This window comes from Coregonus lavaretus (assembly GCF_964263955.1).
Source record: "Coregonus lavaretus genome assembly, chromosome: 24".
In the NCBI taxonomy this organism is placed as follows: domain Eukaryota; kingdom Metazoa; phylum Chordata; class Actinopteri; order Salmoniformes; family Salmonidae; genus Coregonus; species Coregonus lavaretus.
In genome coordinates, this window is record NC_140011.1 from 21,921,350 (window position 1) to 21,942,729 (window position 21,380).

Genomic DNA, 21,380 nt, shown 5'->3' on the forward strand with positions numbered 1-21,380 from the left:
TACCAATCTTGAAGAAACCATTTGAGTTATCCAAACTGGTGGAGAGAGTGCTGGGTAAAGTGAAGGATGTGAGGATCACGAGAGTCGGGCTTGTTTTGATTGTTTGTGATTCTGCTGATCAGAAGGAATGTGCGTTGTCTTAATCGATTTGATAATTTTGAAGTGTTGTGTGTGTGTCTCTTCGGAACAGGGTACCCCTTAAGGGGTTATATCTGGCGTTTCGTGGGAAGTTGATTTGGAAGAGATGAAAAATATTCCTGGAGTGATTGAAGCATGTCGGATGAATCGTGTGGTGAATGGGGAAAAAGTTAAGTTCATCTGTTATTTATTTTTATTTTTATGGCGTCTCTCCCTAATGAAGTGCGGTTAGGGTATATTAACTACAGCGTTAGAGCATTTATCCCAAGACCAATGCAGTGTGAACATTGTAAAGCTTTTGGTCATGTAGAAAGTGTTTGCAGAAGGGAGAAGCTGAGATGTACAAGATGTGGAAAATATCATATGTGTTATAAAAGTGAAGAAAATGTGACATGTTGTAATTGCGGTGGGAATCATGAAGCCACGTCTTCTGAATGCCCCACAAGGGTAAAAGAGAAGGACGTGGCCAAAGTCAGGGTTGTACAGAGCATTTCATCTGCAGAAGCTGTGAAAAGGGTTGAGGGTTTGAATGTTGCACCAGAAGAGTCCATGGTAGTGGATAGGCCTTCACTGCAGGCTGCAGGAGTTGTCTTACACCAAGAGGATCATGACATTTTAAAGGTTAAAAAGGTGGCCTTTATCGCAATGGTGATAAATGGCACTGCCAAGGTGGAGAAAAGATCAAGGAAGATAGAAATCATTGTGATTTGCCTCCTGTAGCTCAGTTGGTAGAGCAAGGCGCTTGCAACGCCAGGGTTGTGGGTTCGATTCCCACGAGGGGCCAGTATGAAAAATGTATGCACTCCTGAGTGGCGCAGTGGTCTAAGGCACTGCATCGCAGTGCTAACTGTGCCACTAGAGATCCTGGTTCGAATCCAAGCTCTGTCGCAGCCGGCCGCGACCGGGAGACTCATGGGCGGCGCACAATTGGCCCAGCGTCGTCCAGGGTAGGGGAGGGAATGGCCGGCAGGGATGTAGCTCAGTTGATAGAGCATGGCGTTTGCAATGCCAGGGTTGTGGGTTCGATTCCCACGGGGGGGCAGTATAAAAAAATATGTATTCACTAACTGTAAGTCGCTCTGGATAAGAGCGTCTGCTAAATGATTAAAATGTAAAATGTGATTGAGGCGGAGCGGTTTCTGGGGCTGAAAGATTTCACAGCAAAGGAGTTACATGGAATATGAGCAAAAGTAGTACCACCTTCTCAGAGCCTGAGAAGGGAGATATGGAGAACTAAAAGAAGGAAGAAGTGGGAGTTTTGTTTTGGCAATGTACTATTTTATTAGGGTGGATTGTTAGTATCACTTATGTATGGATTTATTTTTATTGTGTTTATTTAATATTTTAAAACCAAAGGTTTTCAAAGCTCTATTCTCATTGGTTGAAAATGTTTTAGCCTCTTTGTCCCTCCCCAAAATCTTACTTGGCTTTCTACATGCAACTACCCCAGCGTTGTGTTATGGAGGTTTGTTAGCGGGTGGGGAGGACCAGAATCGGGTAACGATTGACCCTGTTTAACTAAACTGGCAGTACATCGTGGCTGGGGGGTCGCCCTGACGAGTTTTAAACGTGTAGATCGACTCATATTTTGCCCTTTGATCGACTGGTCTTCCAATGTCGGATTTCAAGCTTGGGATTGTTCGACTTGGCCGTGTGGCCGGGAAGGTGAGCTGGATCCGAGGGCTGCCATGTGCGACAAGAAGGGGAGGGGATCACAAAAAGCGCTTACAAAATGGCTCGTTGAGATAGGTGATGGCATCGAAAAGGTTTTAATATGTAATACCTGTCGGAAAAGAAAGAGACATAAGTCCGCTATCTAGCTAACGTAAGGTGGCCCAAATGTTTAGCTGAATTCGTTTTCTCACGAAGCCGCCCAGCTCAAGACTATTAGCTAGCAAGCTACATTTCACCGACGTTCGTAGCTAGCTAATTTATGGAAGCAACGATCTTGGGTGAATGTTGAAAGTTAAAATATCCTGTCATCTAAATGCACACTTTGGCGGTAAAGCAATTGTAATGTAGGTTAGCTAACTGGTATAGATAGTTGGGTATGTCAAGTCTTAATGAGGAAGCCATTGCATTGCCACGCTCTATCCAGGAACCCCTTGCAACGTGACTGAGCACCGGCATGTTTTAGCTAGCTACGGTATTTTTAAACTAGCTTATTTTTATCTTTACATTTGAAGGCTGATAAAAAATCCTATGTGGCATCATTATTGACATGTAACGTTACTAGGGCTAACTAGCTAACGCTAGTGTTTTATTTAGGCTAGCGACAGTAGCTACGTCATGATCTACTTTTACCTGACGAATTTGAACAGTGACTTGAATATTTAGGAGTCCTCTTGCATTTAGCCATAGTTTTAACACTGAGGGCAGTTAGTGAACATTGAAATGGGTGTGTCACTTATAAATGAGAACCACTTGGACATATCACGTGTTATGGAGTGACCCCCTGGAACATTAGTTCATCCAAATGTTCCATCAACAAAACAATGCGGTGCTGTTGCATGCCACTGTGCTATGCCTTCTCAAAATGTTTGTTTCATGATTGCTAACTTACTAATAGCAAATCTAACTTGACTCAAGGTCTTTAATTAGGGATATATCGACACTTACAGAATGGTTACCTGAAGGAAAATGGGGGAGGATCATGCGTTTTAAATTTCTGTCAAGGGGAGGGCTTAGAATTTTTTGAGTCCAGGGGAGTCATGTACTTGATGAAATGTAAATATTTCTCTGTTTTAAAATTAGTTGCTTATTAGGCTATATATTGATGTGTGCCGGATGCTGCCCCTCATCTCATTCTCTGCTGGGCGTGCAATATCAAGTGCACCTATAGCAGGGGTTCCCAAACTTTTTTTCGTCCATTTTGATATCAGTCAATTCTCGTGACCCCAACCATGCGATTTTTTTTGTTGTTGTGTGTAATTAACATCCAATGTTTTTACTTTTTTTGGTGTGTGGCTATGGCAGTCCATTGCAAAACATTCTAGCAGTATTTCTGATTGTCTTCTCAACTCACAATCACATACTTTTAATTTGGGGCTATGACAGTCAATTAAATATTGTCTCATATCTCACCACCACTAATGAGATGGGTGTGCTTGATGCATGTCGTGTCGGAGTTCTCAGTCAGTGGGCGTGGTCAACAGTGCGCACCTTATCTCTGCTGTCACATCCAACCTGGATCGATATTTGGTTTTAATGCAGATGAGAGCACTGCTGAATCCAGCTTCATACAGAGATGAGCTGGCGAAGGGTACCATGACTTTTTATGCTCTGAGGGAAACGGCAAGGTATTCCCTTTGAATCAGGAACCAAAACGCCTCCGTAGTGACCCTTGAATGCTTTGGCTGAAGCATTCGGTCACATGACAGCTCGAAAGGCAGCACTTGACAGTTGCAACAGTCAAGGGCGGCCTTTTCCCACGATCTAAGGGCACTGGTTGAATTTTATCTTTTAGATTTAAATAATTTTCATTTAGAGTTTTAAGGATAACAAAATTACAATGCTTTTGAGGTAGAAAGACTATATATATATATATATATATATATATATATATATATATATATATATATATATATATATATTAGTACCAGTCAAAAGTTTGGACACACCTACTCATTCAAGGGTTATTCTTTATTTTTACTATTTTCTACGTTGTAGAAAAAACTCACATGGTATCATGTAGTAACCAAAAAAGTGTTAAACAAATCAAGATATATTTGAGATTCTTCAAAGTAGCCACCCTTTGCTTTGATGACAGCTTTGCACACACTTGGCATTCTCTCAGCCAGCTTCATGAGGTAGTCACATGGAATGGATTTCAGTTAACAGGTGTGCCTTGTTAAATGTTAATTTGTGGAATTTCTTTCCTTAATGTGTTTGAGCCAATCAGTTGTGTTGTGACAAGGTAGGGGTGGTATACAGAAGATAGCCCTATTTGGTAAAGACCAAGTCCATATTCTGGCAAGAGAAGCTCAAATAAGCAAAGGGAAATGACAGTTCATCATTAATTTAAGACATGAAGGTCAGTCAATCCGGAAAATGTCAAGAACTTTAAAAGTTTCTTCCAAGTGCAGTCACAAAAACCATCAAGCGCTATGATGAAACTGGCTCTCATGAGGACCGCCACAGGAAAGGAAGACCTAGAGTTACCTCTGATGCAGAGGATAAATTCATTAGAGTTAACTGCACCTCAGATTGCAGCCCAAATAAATGCATCACAGAGTTCAAGTAACAGACACATCTCAACATCAACTGTTCAGAAGAGACTGTGTGAATCAGGCCTTCATTTATTTTTTATTTATTTCACCTTTATTTAACCAGGTAAACCAGTTGAGAACAGGTTCTCATTTACAACTGCGACCTGGCCAAGATGAAGCAAAGCAGTGCAATAAAAACAACACAGAGTTACATATGGGGTAAAAAAAACATAAAGTCAAAAATACAACAGAAAATATATCAAATCAAATCAAATTTTATTGGTCACATGCGCCGAATACAACAGGTGCAGACATTACAGTGAAATGCTTACTTACAGCCCTTAACCAACAGTGCATTTATTTTAAACAAAAAAGTAAGAATAAAACAACAACAAAAAAGTGTTGAGAAAAAAAAAAAAAAAGAGCAGAAGTAAAAAATAAAGTGACAGTAGGGAGGCTATATATACAATAGAATAAAGTGACAGTAGGGAGGCTATATATACAGGGGGGTACCGTTGCATAGTCAATGTGCGGGGGCACCGGCTAGTTGAGGTAATATGTACATGTGGGTAGAGTTAAAGTGACTATGCATAAATACTTAACAGAGTAGCAGCAGCGTAAAAAGGATGGGGTGGGGGGGCAGTGCAAATAGTCCGGGTAGCCATGATTAGCTGTTCAGGAGTCTTATGGCTTGGGGGTAGAAGCTGTTGAGAAGTCTTTTGGACCTAGACTTGGCACTCCGGTACCGCTTGCCGTGCGGTAGCAGAGAGAACAGTCTATGACTAGGGTGACTGGAGTCTTTGACAATTTTGAGGGCCTTCCTCTGACACCGCCTGGTATAGAGGTCCTGGATGGCAGGGAGCTTTGCCCCAGTGATGTACTGGGCCGTACGCACTACCCTCTGTAGTGCCTTGCGGTCAGAGGCCAAGCAGTTGCCATACCAGGTGGTGATGCAACCAGTCAGGATGCTCTCGATGGTGCAGCTGTAGAATTTCTTGAGGATCTGAGGACCCATGCCAAATCTTTTTAGTCTCCTGAGGGGGAATAGGCTTTGTCGTGCCCTCTTCACGACTGTCTTGGTGTGTTTGGACCATGATAGTTCGTTGGTGATGTGGACACCAAGGAACTTGAAGCTCTCAACCTGTTCCACTACAGCCCCGTCGATGAGAATGGGGGCGTGCTCAGTCCTCTTTTTTTTCCTGTAGTCCACAATCATCTCCTTTGTCTTGGTCACGTTGAGGGAGAGGTTGTTGTCCTGGCACCACACGGCCAGATCTCTGACCTCCTCCCTATAGGCTGTCTCATCGTTGTCGGTGATCAGGCCTACCACTGTTGTGTCGTCGGCAAACTTAATGATGGTGTTGGAGTCGTGCCTGGCCATGCAGTCATGGGTGAACAGAGAGTACAGGAGGGGACTGAGCACGCACCCCTGAGGGGCCCCCGTGTTGAGGATCAGTGTGGCAGATGTGTTGTTACCTACCCTTACCACCTGGGGGCGGCCCGTCAGGAAGTCCAGGATCCAGTTGCAGAGGGAAGTGTTTAGTCCCAGGATCCTTAGCTTAGTGATGAGCTTTGAGGGCACTATGGTGTTGAATGCTGAGCTGTAGTCAATGAATAGCATTCTCACGTAGGTGTTCCTCTTGTCCAGGTGGGAAAGGGCAGTGTGGAGTGCGATAGAGATTGCATCATCTGTGGATCTGTTGGGGCGGTATGCAAATTGGAGTGGGTCTAGGGTTTCTGGGATTATGCTGTTGATGTGAGCCATGACCAGTCTTTCAAAGCACTTCATGGCTACAGACGTCAGTGCCACGGGTCGGTAGTCATTTAGGCAGGTTATCTTAGAGTTCTTGGGCACGGGGACTATGGTGGTCTGCTTGAAACATGTTGGTATTACAGACTCAGTCAGGGACATGTTGAAAATGTCAGTGAAGACACTTGCCAGTTGGTCAGCACATGCTCGGAGTACACGTCCTGGTAATCCGTCTGGCCCTGCGGCCTTGTGAATGTTGACCTGCTTAAAAGTCTTACTCACATCGGCTACGGAGAGCGTGATCACATAGTCGTCCGGAACAGCTGGTGCTCTCATGCATGCTTCAGTGTTGCTTGCCTCGAAGCGAGCATAGAAGTGGTTTAGCTCGTCTGGTAGGCTTGTGTCACTGGGCAGCTCGCGGCTGTGCTTCCCTTTGTAGTCTGTAATAGTTTTCAAGCCCTGCCACATCCGACGAGCGTCAGAGCCAGTGTAGTATGATTCAATCTTAGACCTGTATTGACTCTTTGCCTGTTTGATGGTTCGTCGGAGGTCATAGCGGGATTTCTTATAAGCGTCCGGGTTAGAGTCCCGTTCCTTGAAAGCGGCAGCTCTACCCTTTAGCTCAGTGCGGATGTTTCCTGTAATCCATGGCTTCTGGTTGGGGTATGTACGTACGGTCACTGTGGGGACGACATCATCGATGCACTTATTGATGAAGCCAGTGACTGATGTGGTGTACTCCTCAATGCTGTCTGAAGAATCCCTGAACATGTTCCAGTCTGTGCTAGCAAAACAGTCCTGTAGCTTAGCATCTGCGTCATCTGACCACTTTTTTATTAGCCGAGTCACTGGTGCTTCCTGCTTCAGTTTTTGCTTATAAGCAGGAATCAGGAGGATAGAGTTATGGTCAGATTTGCCAAATGGAGGGCGAGGGAGAGCTTTGTATGCGTCTCTGTGTGTGGAGTAAAGGTGGTCTAGAGTTTTTTCCCCTCTGGTTGCACATTTAACATGCTGGTAGAAATGAGGTAGAACGGATTTAAGTTTCCCTGCATTAAAGTCCCCTGCTACTAGGAGCGCTGCATCTGGATGAGCGTTTTCCTGTTGATTAATGGCCTTGTACAACTCATTCAGTGCAATCTTAATGCCAGCATTGGTTTGTGGTGGTAAATAGACAGCTATGAAAAGTATAGATGAAAACTCTCTTGGTAAATAGTGTGGTCTACAGCTTATCATAAGATACTCTACCTCAGGCGAGCAAAACCTTGAGACTTCCTTAGTATTTGATTTTGTGCACCAGCTGTTGTTTACAAAAATACAGAGACCGCCACCCCTCGTCTTACCCGAGTCTGCCGTTCTGTCCTGCCGATGTAGCGTATAGCCTGCTAGCTGAATGTTGTCATTGTTGTCATTCAGCCACGACTCCGTGAAACATAAGATATTACAGTTTTTAATGTCCCGTTGGTAGGATAACCGTAATCTTAAATCGTCCATTTTATTATCCAAAGCTTGAACGTTGGCTAATAGGATTGATGGGAGAGGCAGTTTACTCGTTCGCCGTCGGATCTTTACAAGGCACCCCGACCTACGTCCACGGTATCTCCGTCTCTTCCTCACGCGAATGACGGGGATCTGGGCCTTGTCTGGAGTCTGTAGAATATCCTTCGCGAACGCCTCGTTGAAAAAAAAGTGTTCGTCCAACGCGAGGTGAGTAATCGCTGTCCTGATATCCAGAAGCTCTCTTTGGTTATAAGAGACGATGGCATAAACATTATGTACAAAATAAATTACAAATAACGCGGAAAAACACACATAATAGTACAATTGGTTAGAGGGCTGTAAAACGGCAGCCATCTTCTTCCGGCGCTGTGTGTGCAAATGTAGCAAGTTATGGAGGTAAGGCAATAAATAGGCTATAGTGCAGAAAAATGACAATAGTATTAACACTGGAATGCTAGATGTGCAAGAGATTATGTGCAAATAGAGATACTGGGGTGCAAAAGAGCAAAATAAATAACAATATAGGGATGAGGTAGTTGGGTGGGCTAATTTCAGATGGGCTGTGTACAGGTGCAGTGATCGGTAAGGTGCTCTGACAACTGATGCTTAAAGTTATTGAGGGAGATAAGAGTCTCCAGCTTCAGAGATTTTTGCAATTCGTTCCAGTCATTGGCAGCAGAGAACTGGAAGGAATGGCGGCCAAAGGAGGTGTTGGCTTTGGGAATGACCAGTGAGATATACCTGCTGGAGCGCAGACTACGGGTGGGTGCTGCTATGGTGACCAATGAGCTAAGATAAGGCGGGGATTTGCCTAGCAGTGATTTATAGATGGCCTGGAGCCAGTGGGTTTGACGACGAACATGTAGTGAGGACCAGCCAACAAGAGCGTACAGGTCACAGTGGTGGGTAGTGTATGGGGCTTTGGAGACAAAACGGATGGCACTGTGATAGACTACATCCAATTTGCTGAGTAGAGTGTTGGAGGCTATTTTGTAAATGACATCGCCGAAGTCAAGGATCGGTAGGATAGTCAGTTTTACGAGGGCATGTTTGGCAGCATGAGTGAAGGAGGCTTTGTTGCGAAATAGGAAGCCGATTCTAGATTTAACTTTGGATTGGAGATTCTTTATGTGAGTCTGGAAGTTGAGTTTACAGTCTAACCAGACACCTAGGTATTTGTAGTTGTCCACATACTCTAGGTCAGACCCCACATACTCTAGGTCAGACCCATGGTAGATTTGCTGCAAAGAAACCACTACTAAATGACACCAATAAGAAGAAGAGACTTGCTTGGGCCAAGAAACACGAGCAATGGACATTCGACCGGTGGAAATCTGTCCTTTAGTAGTGGTTTGAGATTTTTGGTTCCAACCGCTGTGTCTTTGTGAGATGGAGAGTAGGTGAACGGATGATCTCCGCATGTGTGGTTCCCACCATGAAGCATGGAGGAGGAGGTGTGATGGTGTGGGGGTGCTTTGCTGGTGACACTGTCTGTGATTTATTTAGAATTCAAGGTACACTTAACCAGCATGGCTACCACAGCATTCTGCAGCGATACGTCATCCCATCTGGTTTGTGCTTAGTGGGACTATCGTTTGTTTTTCAACAGGACAATGACCAAACACACCTCCAGGCTGTGTAAGGGCTATTTTACCAAGAAGGAGAGTAATGGAGTGCTGCATCAGATGACCTGGCCTCCACAATCACCCGACCTCAACCCAATTGAGATGGTTTGGGATGAGTTGGACCACAGAGTGAAGGAAAAGCGTCCAACAAGTGCTCAGCATATGTGGGAACTCCTTCAAGACTGTTGGAAAAGCATTCCTTGTGAAGCTGGTTGAGAGAATGCCAAGTGTGCAAAGCTGTCATCAAGGCAAAGGGTGGCTACTTTGAAGAATATAAAATATATTTTGATTTGTTTAACACTTTTTTGGTTACTACATGATTCCAGATGTGTTATTTTATAGTTTTTTTTCACTCTAGACAGAGTTGCAAAGAAAAAGTCCAGTGTCTGTGTTTTGCCCATCTTAATATTTTATTTTTATTGGCCAGTCTGAGATATGGCTTTTTCTTTGCAACTTTGCCTAGAAGGTCAGCATCCCGGAGTCGCCTCTTCACTGTTGACGTTGAGACTGGTGTTTTGCGGGTACTATTTAATGAAGCTGCCAGTTGAGGACCCGTGAGGTATCTGTTTCTCAAGCTAGACACTAATGTATTTGTCCTCTTGCTCAGTTGTGCACTGGGGCCTCCCATTCCTTTTTCTATTCAGGCTAGAGCCAGTTTGCGCTGTTCTGTGAAGGGAGTAGTACACAGCGTTGTACGAGATCTTCAGTTTCTTGGCAATTTCTCGCATGGAATAGACTTTATTTCTCAGAACAAGAATAGACTGACGAGTTTCAGAAGAAAGTTATTTGTTTCTGGCCATTTTGATCCTGTAATTGAACCCACAATTGCTGATGCTCCAGATACTCAACTAGTCTCGAAGGCCAGTTTTATTGCTTCTTTAATCAGCACAACAGTTTTCAACTGTGCTAACATAATTGCAAAAGGGTTTTCTAATGACCGATTAGCCTTTTAAAATGATAAACTTGGATTAGCAAACACAACGTGCCATTGGAACACAGGACTGATCGTTGCTGATAATGGGCCTCTGTACGCCTATGTAGATATTCCATTAAAAATCAGCCGTTTCCAGCTACAATAGCCATTTACAACATTAACTGTGTCTACACTGTATTTCTGATCAATTTGATGTTATTTTAATGGACAAAAAAATTGCTTTTCTTTCAAAAACAAGGACATTTCTAAGTGACCCCAAACTTTTGAACGGTAGTGTATATCCTTTTTTTTCTGCAGCATTTTGGAAATTCTCTCGTGACCCCATTTTCATATCAGGCAACCCCTTGTTTGGTATTTGGTATATTATTATATATATTTTTTTTTATTAAGATCCCCATTAACTGTTTGCGAAATCAGCAGCTACTCTACCTGGGGTCCACACAAAACATGAAACATGACATAATACAGAACATTAATAGACATTAACAGCTCAAGGACAGAACTACATCAATTTAAGAAAAAGGCACATGTAGCCTACATATCAATACATACACACAAACTATCTAGGTCAAATAAGGGAGAGGTGTTGTGCTGTGAGGTGTTGCTTTATCTGTTTTTTGAAACCAGGTTTGCTGTTCATTTGAGCAATGTGAGATGGAACGGAGTTCCATGCAATAATGGCTCTATATAATACTGTACGCTTTCTTGAATTTGTTCTGGATTTGGGGACTGTGAAAAGACCCCTGGTGGCATGTCTGGTGGGGTAAGTGTGTGTGTGTCAGAGCTGTGTGTAAGTTGACTTTGCAAACAATTTGGGATTTTCAACACATTTTAATGTTTCTTATAAATAGAAGTAATGCAGTCAGTCTCAACTCTTAGCCAAGGGAGACTGGCATGCATAGTATTTATATTAGCCCTCTGATTACAATGAAGAGCAAGACGTGCCGCTCTGTTCTGGGCCAGCTGCAGCTTAACTAGGTCTTTCCTTGCAGCACTCGACCACATGACTGGACAAAAATCAAGATAAGACTAAACTAGAGCCTGCAGGACTTGCGTTTTGGAGTGTGGTGTCAGAAATGCAGAGCATCTCTTTATTACGGACAGACCTCTCCCCATCTTTACAACCATTGAATCTATATGTTCTGACCATGACAGTTTAGAATCTAAGGTAACACCAAGTAATTTAGTCTCCTCAACTTGTTCAACAGCCACACCATTCACTACCATATTCAGCTGAGGTCTAGAATTTAGGGAATTATTTGTACCAAATACAATGCTCTTAGTTTTAGAGATGTTCAGGACCAGTTTATTATTGGCCACCCATTCCAAAACAGACTGCAACTTTTTAAGGGTTTCAGTGACTTCATTAGCTGTGGTTGCTGATGCGTACATGGTTGAATCATCAGCATACATGGACACACATGCTTTGTTTAATGCCAGTGGCAGGTCATTGGTACAAATAGGTAGGCCTATGGCATACTCTCTCAATTAGTCTTGGTTTTAACTTAACAGCAGTTTGAGAGCTGCTGGCCTATAGGCTATTTAGTGTGGTCTAGTTCTAGGCTACGCTCTATGGTGTAGGCCTAAGTGAAACTGGGCTGCGTTACACACTGCAATGGATGTTCCAACCCTGAGCCCCGGCCTGCTCTGCTCTTGCTGATCAAAAACGTTTTGGTGTGTTGCCTAACCAATGGCTGTGCTGTGTAGGCCTACAGTGGCAGTTCGGATTTTTGTATTTATTTATTAGGCCTAGTCCAAAAAATTCACTATCTTGTGCACAGACTAGCCTATACCCTAAATTCTGTTCCGTTTGAGAAGGAGAGCGTGAAGATGAGAAGGAGGACTGGAGGTCAACTTTGATAGATTGCTACTACTATAATTGATTTTATTAAGAACTATATGTTTCTTGCCCGTGATGTATTTATCATTTATTGACCTCACAATAAGCCAGATTCAAGTAACTTACATTGTGGTGCAGAAACTTGAAGCAGCAGCCGTGGCACAATCAATCGCTAAATGGGACAGCTCATGGTGCTGAAAGTAGGAAAATTAGAGTAGGCATAATCCATTTCAACATCTTAATTAGACTTTACTAATAACGAGGGCTTTGTGTTGCCACTTGTTTCTTCCTGTTTAAGAAATAAGCGTTAGATCTACCTGTTTGACAAACAAAATTAGGCTGTAGGCTGCTATTGCCATAGATTTGTCGGTCAATTCCTCCACCAACCATGCACTCTTTAAATAGCCTACCTCCATGTCCGTTAAGGGCTGTTAAGTTAAACCAAAACTAATTGAGAGGGTATGCCATAGGCCTACCTTTTTATTAAAGACAATGGCAAAAAGCACAGGCCTACCCATTGTTAGCTTAAGATTTTGAATAAAATAAAACTGATCCGATTATATAAAGTGATCTATAACAGTGCGTTATGCTAGAAACAAGCTGTACAATACCCGGGAAAGACGTGACTCCGATGCATATGGGGATATCATTTTTTAGTTTCTTTGATATTCAGAGGCTGAGCTGCAACCTTCTATAGCCGAGGAGACAAACAATGTACTTTGCTTGGGAAGTAATCTAATTCTGTCACTATCAATTGAATAAGCTATTCACTTTCTGTACAATAGAAGATGTTTAAACCCAGACAGCTTTTAGGGAAACACTTGTGACCTTCTCTCATTGGGTTAATTCACGGAAGAAGAGTAGCCAGCAGTTAAAGCTTACATTTTTCTGCGTTGGTAGGCCTCTGTCTGGGGTGGAAAGGTAGGCCTAACTTTTGAAAATACCATGCTCAGATTCCTAATGACGTCTCAGATTTAATTATTAGCGAACAGGGACAGTTTCGTTGCAAACAAGACACACTGATTTGGCATTGGAGAAGTATGATAGGCCTATGCGTTAATCTTATCTCTCTGTCCATTCTTAGCCTGTAATTTCGGTAATTTGTGCGGTATTTAAAAACTATTCTGTTAATATGTAAAATGATGTAGAATTGCATTAAATATTTACAGTGCATTCGGAAAGTGTTCAGACCCCTTGACTTTTTCCAAATGTTGTTACGTTACAGCCTTATTCTAAAATTGATTAAATTGTTTTTTTCCCCCTCATCAATCTAATTACAATACCCCATAATGACAAAGCAAAAACAGTTTTTTAGATTTTATTGGCAAATTTATAAAATAAAACAAAAATGGAAATATCACATTTACATAAGTATTCAAACCCTTTACTCAGTACTTTGTTGAAGCACTTTTGGCAGCGATTACAGCCTCGAGTCTTCTTGGGTATGACGCTTCAAGCTTGGCACACCTGCATTTGGGGAGTTTCTCCCATTCTTCTCTGCAGATCCTCTCAAGCTCTGTCAGGTTGGATGGGGAGTGTCACTGCACAGCTATTTTCAGGTCTCTCCAGAGATGTTCGATCGGGTTCAAGTCCGGGCTCTGACTGAGCCACTCAAGGACATTGAGACTTGTCCCGAAGCCACTCCTGCGTTGTCTTGGCTATGTGCTTAGGGTCGTTGTCCTGTTGGAAAGTGAACCTTCGCCCCAGTCTGAGGTCCTGAGCGCTCTGGAGCATGTTTTCATCAAGAATTTCTCTGTACTTTGCTCTGTTAATCTTTCCCTCGATCCTGACTAGTCTCCCAGTCCCTGCTGCTGAAAAACATTCCCACAGCATGATGCTGCCAACACCATGCTTCACCGTAGGGATGGTGCCAGGTTTCCTCCAGATGTGACGCTTGGCATTCATCAGACCAGAGAATCTTGTTTCTCATGGTCTGAGAGTCCTTTAGGTGCCTTTTGGCTGTTGTGCCTTTTACTGAGGAGTGGCTTCCGTCTGGCCACTCTACCATAAAGGCCTGATTGGTAGAATGCTGCAGAGATGGTTGTCCTTCTGGAAGGTTCTCCCATCTCCACAGAGGAACTCTGGAGCTCTGTCAGAGTGACCATCAGGTTCTTGGTCACCTCCCTGACCAAGGCCCTTCTCCCCTGATTGCTCAGTTTGGCCGGACGGCCAGCTCTAGGAAGAGTCTTGGTGGTTCCAAACTTCTTCCATTTAAGAATGATGGAGGCATTGTGTTCTTGGGGACTTTCAATGCTGCAGAAAATGTTTGGTACCCTTCCCCAGATCTGTGCATCGACACAATCGTGTCTCGGAGCTCAACGGACAATTCCTTCGACCTCATGGCTTGGTTTTTGCTCTGACATGCACTGTCAACTGTGGGATCTTATATAGACAGGTGTGTGCCTTTCCAAATCATGTCCAATCAATTGAATTTACCACAGGTGGACTCTAATCAAGTTGTAGAAACATCTCAAGGATGATCAATGGAAACAGGATTTAAACTGAGCTCAATTTCGAGTCTCATAGCAAAGGATCTGAATACTTATGTAAATAAGGTATTTCTGTTATTTATTTGTAATAAATATGCAACAATGTATAACCTGTTTTCGCTTTGTCATTATGGGGTACTGTGTGTAGATTTGAGTTTTTATTTTTTAAATACATTTTAGAATAAGACTGTAACGTAACAAAATGTCGAGGGGTCTGAATACTTTCCGAATGCAATGTATAAAACTCTTTTTTTCTCGGACCGTCAAATACGCTGATCGATTCATGCAATGCTTTTACTAAATTATAAAGGATATCTTTCCACCCCTACTCTTGTCCACGGTGGTCTGGTCTGCAGCCCTGTGCGCTATCAAAACTCCTACATTGCCATGTAATGCTTACAGGATGAAGAACAGTTTCTAAAACTGAATATCTACGGCTCTGATCTGTCCAAGAAGTGATGGTAAACAGTAGACATGTTCTCTGCTATCCACTTTGTTTTAATTATTATTTTGGGTATAGGGTAGTGTCTCTTTTTTTTGTTCATGCCTTCAGGGAGGGTTTAGGTAAAAGGGCCATCCATTTTCATTTCAGAGAACTCCAATGTTCTCCATGTAACCCTTATTATAAAAAAAAGTTCACATCCTCTTGCCTTCATATGTTTTAGGTCACATGATTCAGTGTCGTGTCACTCCTCACTGTTGTGACCTTTACAGTGAGGGGAAAAAGTATTTGATCCCCTGCTGATTTTGTACGTTTGCCCACTGACAAAGAAAGGATCAGTCTATAATTTTAATGGTAGGTTTATTTGAACAGTGAGAGACAGAATAACAACAAAAAAATCCAGAAAAACGCATGTCAAAAATGTTATAAATTGATTTGCATTTTAATGAGGGAAATAAGTATTTGACCCCCTCTCAATCATAAAGATGTCTGGCTCCCAGGGAGTGCTCCTAATCTCAGCTTGTTACCTGTATAAAAGATACCTGTCCACAGAAGCAATCAATCAATCAGATTCCAAACTCTCCACCATGGCCAAGACAAAAGAGCTCTCCAAGGTTGTCAGGGACAAGATTGTAGACCTACACAAGGCTGGAATGGGCTACAAGACCATCGCCAAGCAGCTTGGTGAGAAGGTGACAACAGTTGGTGCGATTATTCGCAAATGGAAGAAACACAAAATAACTGTCAATCTACCTCTGCCTGGGGCTCCATGCAAGATCTCACCTCGTGGAGTTGCAATGATCATGAGAACGGTGAGGAATCAGCCCAGAACTACACAGGAGGATCTTGTCAATGATCTCAAGGCAGCTGGGACCATAGTCACCAAGAAAACAGTTGGTAACACACTACTGGACTGAAATCCTGCAGCGCCCGCAAGGTCCCCCTGCTCAAGAAAGCACCTATACAGGCCTGTCTGAAGTTTGCCAATGAACATCTGAATGATTCAGAGGAGAACTGGGTGAAAGTGTTGTGGTCAGGTGAGACCAAAATCGAACTCTTTGGCATCAACTCAACTCGCCGTGTTTGGAGGAGGAGGAATGCTGCCTATGACCCCAAGAACACCATCCCCACCGTCAAACATGGAGGTGGAAACATTATGCTTTGGGGGTGTTTTTCTGCTAAGGGGACAGGACAACTTCACCGCATCAAAGGGACGATGGATGGGGCCATGTACCGTCAAATCTTGGGTGAGAACCTCCTTCCCTCAGCCAGGGCATTGAAAATGGGTCGTGGATGGGTATTCCAGCATGACAATGACCCAAAACACACGGCTAAGGCACCAAAGGAGTGGCTCAAGAAGAAGCACATTAAGGTCCTGGAGTGGCCTAGGCAGTCTCCAGACCTTAATCCCATTGAAAATCTGTGGAGGGAGCTGAAGGTTCGAGTTGCCAAACGTCAGCCCCAAAACCTTAATGACTTGGAGAAGATCTGCAAAGGGAGAAGATCTGCAAAGAGGAGTGGGACAAAATCCCTCCTGAGATGTGTGCAAACCTGGTGGACAACTACAAGAAACGTATGACCTCTGTGATTGCCAACTAGGGTTTTACCACCAAGTACTAAGTCATGTTTTGCAGAGGGGTCAAATACTTATTTCCCTCATTAAAATGCAAATCAATTTATAACATTTTTGACATGCGTTTTTCTGGATTTTTTTGTTGTTATTCTGTCTCTCACTGTTCAAATAAACCTACCATTAAAATTATAGACTGATCATGTCTTTGTCAGTGGGCAAACGTACAAAATCAGCAGGGGATCAAATACTTTTTCCCTCACTGTACATCACACTAATAGTGTAAACCCACATTCTAGGTGGCATTAACTGTCCTTTCCTTTGCAGACAAAGTACACACTGATCGATGAACAGGACATACCATTGGTGGAGAACTATGCCTTCGAGGTAAGAGGGTGGGGATTTACAAGGAGGGTGTGGTGAGAGTAATTCTAGTCAAATACCATTGCCACGCTATCCTGGCCCCAGTAAACAAAACAAAAAAACTACTGGACTTTTGTTGAAACTATAGAAGGAAATGGCTATATAAGGAAATGGGCTGGGATATAAAAATGCCACACCATATTTTTCAGGCACGCATGGATGTCGATGCAGATGGCAATGGGGCAAGGATATTTGCTTATGCCTTCGACATTGGCAAGGGGCGCTGGGCTGGTAGGCCGCTGCATGAGCTGCTCTGGTGAGTTGATGTCCCATCCCCACAATCTGCTCCTGAATACATCATCATAGTCTGTGTTGGTAAGGGCAGCTTTTTGCCTTCATCAAACAAACTGTGCATGCTTCCTATTGTGTGTGACGCTGGCAGACTGGTTGAGTCATAAGGCGATTTGAATGTTTCTCCAGGGAGAAGCACAGAGGAGGCATTGCTCCCAGCTTCCAAGTTGTCCACATCAACTCTGTCACTGTCGATAACCGTCTGGACAACCTGCGACTGGTCCCCCTGGGTTGGAGCCCCAAACCAGAGGAAATCTCCAGCAAACAAAGGTATTATAGCTGTGCACTTCTCCACTACAATTACTAGAGCTACATTCCGCTCTCCTAGCATTCATCACTTCTTTACTGAGGAAAATACAAAATATTTACTGAGGAAAGACAAGGTTATTCAGACTTAGCTTAGTATTACTTGTAAATGTTTCACTTGTCATAAAGGTATGTTAACTGGTATTTTTTTCGCCCTGTAGAGAGCAGTCTCTGTACTGGCTGGCCATCCAGCAGGTACCAGCTGACCCCGTAGAGGAGCAGTACCTGGAGCTCAGTCGTACACGGTACTACAACGCTAACGGCGAGCTGGTGGAGGAGGAGGAGTGCTCCTGTACTTACTATGAGTGTCACTACCCACCCTGCTCGCTCATCGAGAGGAGAGTACGTACTGCTACCACCATATATTCAGCTATCTACAGTTATCTTCACACTCCATATACTTTCACTCTAGGGAAGGGAGTATTGAAGTATATGGCTTTGAGGATTTCTGTGATCCTATTTACTACTGAGGCTGACATAGATATTGTTGCTATTTTGAGGTGTTTAATATGGTAGTCTCAGAACAGTGTCACAAAACCCATACAGGTGTCTTTCCACCAGTCTGATTTTGTCTCCATCTGTCCACAGCTTAGAGAGTTCAACATCTGTGGTCGCTGTCAGGTGGCTCGCTACTGTGGCTCCCAATGCCAGCAAAGGGACTGGCCCGCCCACAAGAAGCAGTGCCGCGAGCGCAAAAGGGTCCTGGCCCTGGAGTCTGAACCAGAGCGATGATCTCTGGATCAACCACCAGGATCGGGGAATTGGGGGGAAGATTGTGAATGAAGTAAAAAGAAAAAAAATCTGCCCACAGAGAATGATGACAGAGGACAATGTTGGTTGGGTAAAAAAACAAAACAAAAAAATGCTACAACAACCATTTCCCAGAACTGGCAAATCTCCATATTATTATTTACATGTCAATGGGGATGATGGGAAGTGTGTATAAAAGAAATTGGAGCGGGAGATCCTCCTCGAGCTCTACCTGCTGCTATGGATTTGTATGTTTTAGTAAGACGAGGTCACATGGATAAATTGCTTCTTTTGGACAGCAATTGATTATCGACAGTTGTTGTCATTAGCTTTCTCCTTCCTTCCACCCACCAACCTGTAATGCCATGTACAGGGACATAGGGAGGTCCGTACCTGCTGCTCACCTGGTTCAATAGGACATGGACCTTTTCACTGTTCTACTACTTGGACCTCTGCTGCACACACTCACAGTCATCTCCTTGTCATGCTCTAAGACCAACATACAGCAGATAGATTTACTGTTCTGTCACACTAACAGTATTGTGTGTGCTGCCATTTTGGACTGAAGGACATGGATGATGTGCTGAACATTGGGGGGGGAAGGGTGTTTTGTTCTGTGTATAGCCCTTTTTTTTGTCGGGAGGGTTGGGAAGGGGTAATCAACTTTGGCTTAATCACTTGTAGAGGCATTGTTACTTTCCTGTGCTGAACATCCCTGAATGAATCTGCGATCGGTCGGTTGCCCATCCAGATGCCCACAAACACAGTCCCTGTCGCTAACGCTAACGTTCCAGGGATATACTGGGGGAAAACTTGGAAAACCCACTCACCCAGGTTGGCCATTGGACAGGCTATGTCAGTTCGTTCTTGGGATTGTATGAAATGGGCCGAATTCAATTCCATTGTTTTCTACACGTCAGTCATCAAAGAGATATCTGTTCTATGCCCAATGATCACTCCCTAAGTGTGCTAATCACTCCCTAAGTGTGCTATTCATGAACACCTGCTCAAAGTTTGTCTTCCTGTTGTGTCTTAGATGGTGATGATGAATCCTGACACACTCACAGATAATGCATGTAACAAGCAGACCGTCATAATACATGCAACACATGATTGTTTTTTATGTATGTGGACGGGTTCATAACACTGCACTGAATTGTTTTAACACACCCCACTATTATCTTTGTCATAGAGATGGGAAAAGTTTAGCGGTAGGGAGAGTTGACTGTTGGGTGTAAAAATTATAATTTATTTTATAGAATGAAAGAATGAATCACAGAATAAAAAGCTACATTATGTGAGCAGGAGTAAAGTTGGGGTTAACTAGCTATTTCTTTTCACTGTAAAATGATCAAATGAAATAAAATGATTCCCATGGATGTATGACCGTTGTGGGGGTTTAGGGGACCCTCATGGTATGACACCTCAAAAATGTTTGTTGGTTGTTCATTTAGATATATTTAGGAAATTGTCTACCTGTTCATTTAGCCTACTATAATAACAATGTGCTATAGAGGCAATTTGAAGGTGCTGCGTATGAGGGTTAGGCTCCGGAAATAATAGCAGGGAATGTATTGTGGAGCTTGTAAAATTAGATCTTTACTTCATTTGCAGGTGTGCTGAATAAACTCTTAGAAAAAGTTAAAGGGTCAGCAGGCAGACATTCCAATAAAGGAGCCTGGACAGTTTAATGTGTGTCTAAGTAAAGTGGAATGAATAACCTTTACCCGTGGTCACCATGGTGATCAGTGGGCTGGTCTGGTACTGTGCAGCTATCTGGGACAAGAGATAGGAGCATTAGGAGCCTGGGACGTTTATCCCCTCCCTCTCCTTCACATTCCCAAAGCCAACCCAGGCAGAGGAGTGAGAAACCCTCACTATATCGAATTAGAGCATGTGTGAAATAGCGGCTTAAGGGAAAAATTGCTAGAGAAACACTACGACTGCTACTAGAAAATGTCACAGGAGTCTATCTTAGTTGAGTTACAATTTGCCCAGAGGCTATAGTGCTAACGGATGGATTGCAACGCTTTGAACACAATGGCTGCGCTCCTGGGCCCAGTGGACTATGGTTTACTTAATGGACAGCTTATATGGATGAAAAAAGTCTGTATCTGAGCCACACATTTTTGAAAATTCTCACATAGCAGCAACCCGGTGAGTATTTCAAGCTTTTATGTTCATATAATTACATTTGTATTATTGTAAGGACAGACTGCGTCGGAGAGCTGCACAGGAAATCATGACCAAATCATAACTTGGACTCCCTTTCATCCCCAAAAGGCATTGAAGTCCTGAAATTAAACCACTCCTGAAAATTGATGGCCTGTCCTTGCCAATGTCACTCAGAGAGCTCACTGTCCATGCTCCTGTGCCCAGAGCCCACTCATGTGAAGGCTGCATTGGAAGGTCTGAGTAGGTCTGCTCAGGAGAGCAAAAAGCAGATGGTGGAGGAGATAGTGAAGGCTCCTAAGAGAGAGAGCTACACCAGGGCACTAGAACATTTACTCAGCTCCACAGACTCATGGTGAGTGCAGATTGATACTACTTGTGGGCACGTTACAGTTTTGTCAAAATAACTTCCTGTTTACACCTGAGCTCTCAAACAACCCATCACGTACTCTATTCCTAAAGGTGTGTCATGCAAACATACCTTGTGATCAAGACTGCATTATGATATTCGTGTGTGTACCTATACAGTACAATGTTTTCATTTACTGTAATAAATAAGTAATTAGTCCATGTACATCAAAGTTTGTGCTGCAAAGGCAAAATGCCTTGTCTTTCAAGTAAACAGTTGTATACCCTCCTATGCAGTGAGAGGAAAAGTCTTCCCTGCCTTGTAGGGGACTCGCTTTGTGTTCCCATAACAGCAAGGTCCCCACCCTGAACTCTGAACACCAATAAGTGATATGGCGGCTGGTTTCCCTTGACTATGCCTGAGTTTAACGTGACTACTGAATGTGACTACTGAAGAAAATCATGTTTACTGCTGTTTGTAATTTATATAACCATGGTTCCGAGACGCACATACGTAAATCTCTAAAGCATATTAATGTCAGGCTTTACGCTGACTGGTGGTAAATGTTTTCCCCCCTGCTCATTCAGGCTTTGCAG

General features: G+C 43.2%; 1 protein-coding gene across 2 annotated transcripts; it reads left to right on the forward strand.

Moving 5' to 3' along the window:
- The first annotated feature begins 1,589 nt into the window (after positions 1-1,589).
- LOC311099923 (zinc finger MYND domain-containing protein 19-like) lies at positions 1,590-19,952 on the forward strand. 2 transcript variants are annotated; one of them, XM_084140641.1, is made up of 6 exons: positions 1,590-1,803; positions 16,821-16,880; positions 17,066-17,172; positions 17,337-17,477; positions 17,675-17,855; positions 18,102-19,952. In XM_084140641.1, exons 1-6 carry the CDS (start codon positions 1,753-1,755, stop codon positions 18,243-18,245), a joined length of 684 nt encoding a protein of 227 aa, XP_083996767.1. In that variant the 5' UTR covers positions 1,590-1,752; the 3' UTR covers positions 18,246-19,952. The 2 variants fall into 2 exon arrangements, with proteins under 2 accessions (XP_083996767.1, XP_083996768.1); XM_084140642.1 differs by lacking the exon at positions 1,590-1,803 and adding an exon at positions 14,856-14,942.
- The last annotated feature ends 1,428 nt before the right edge of the window (positions 19,953-21,380 follow it).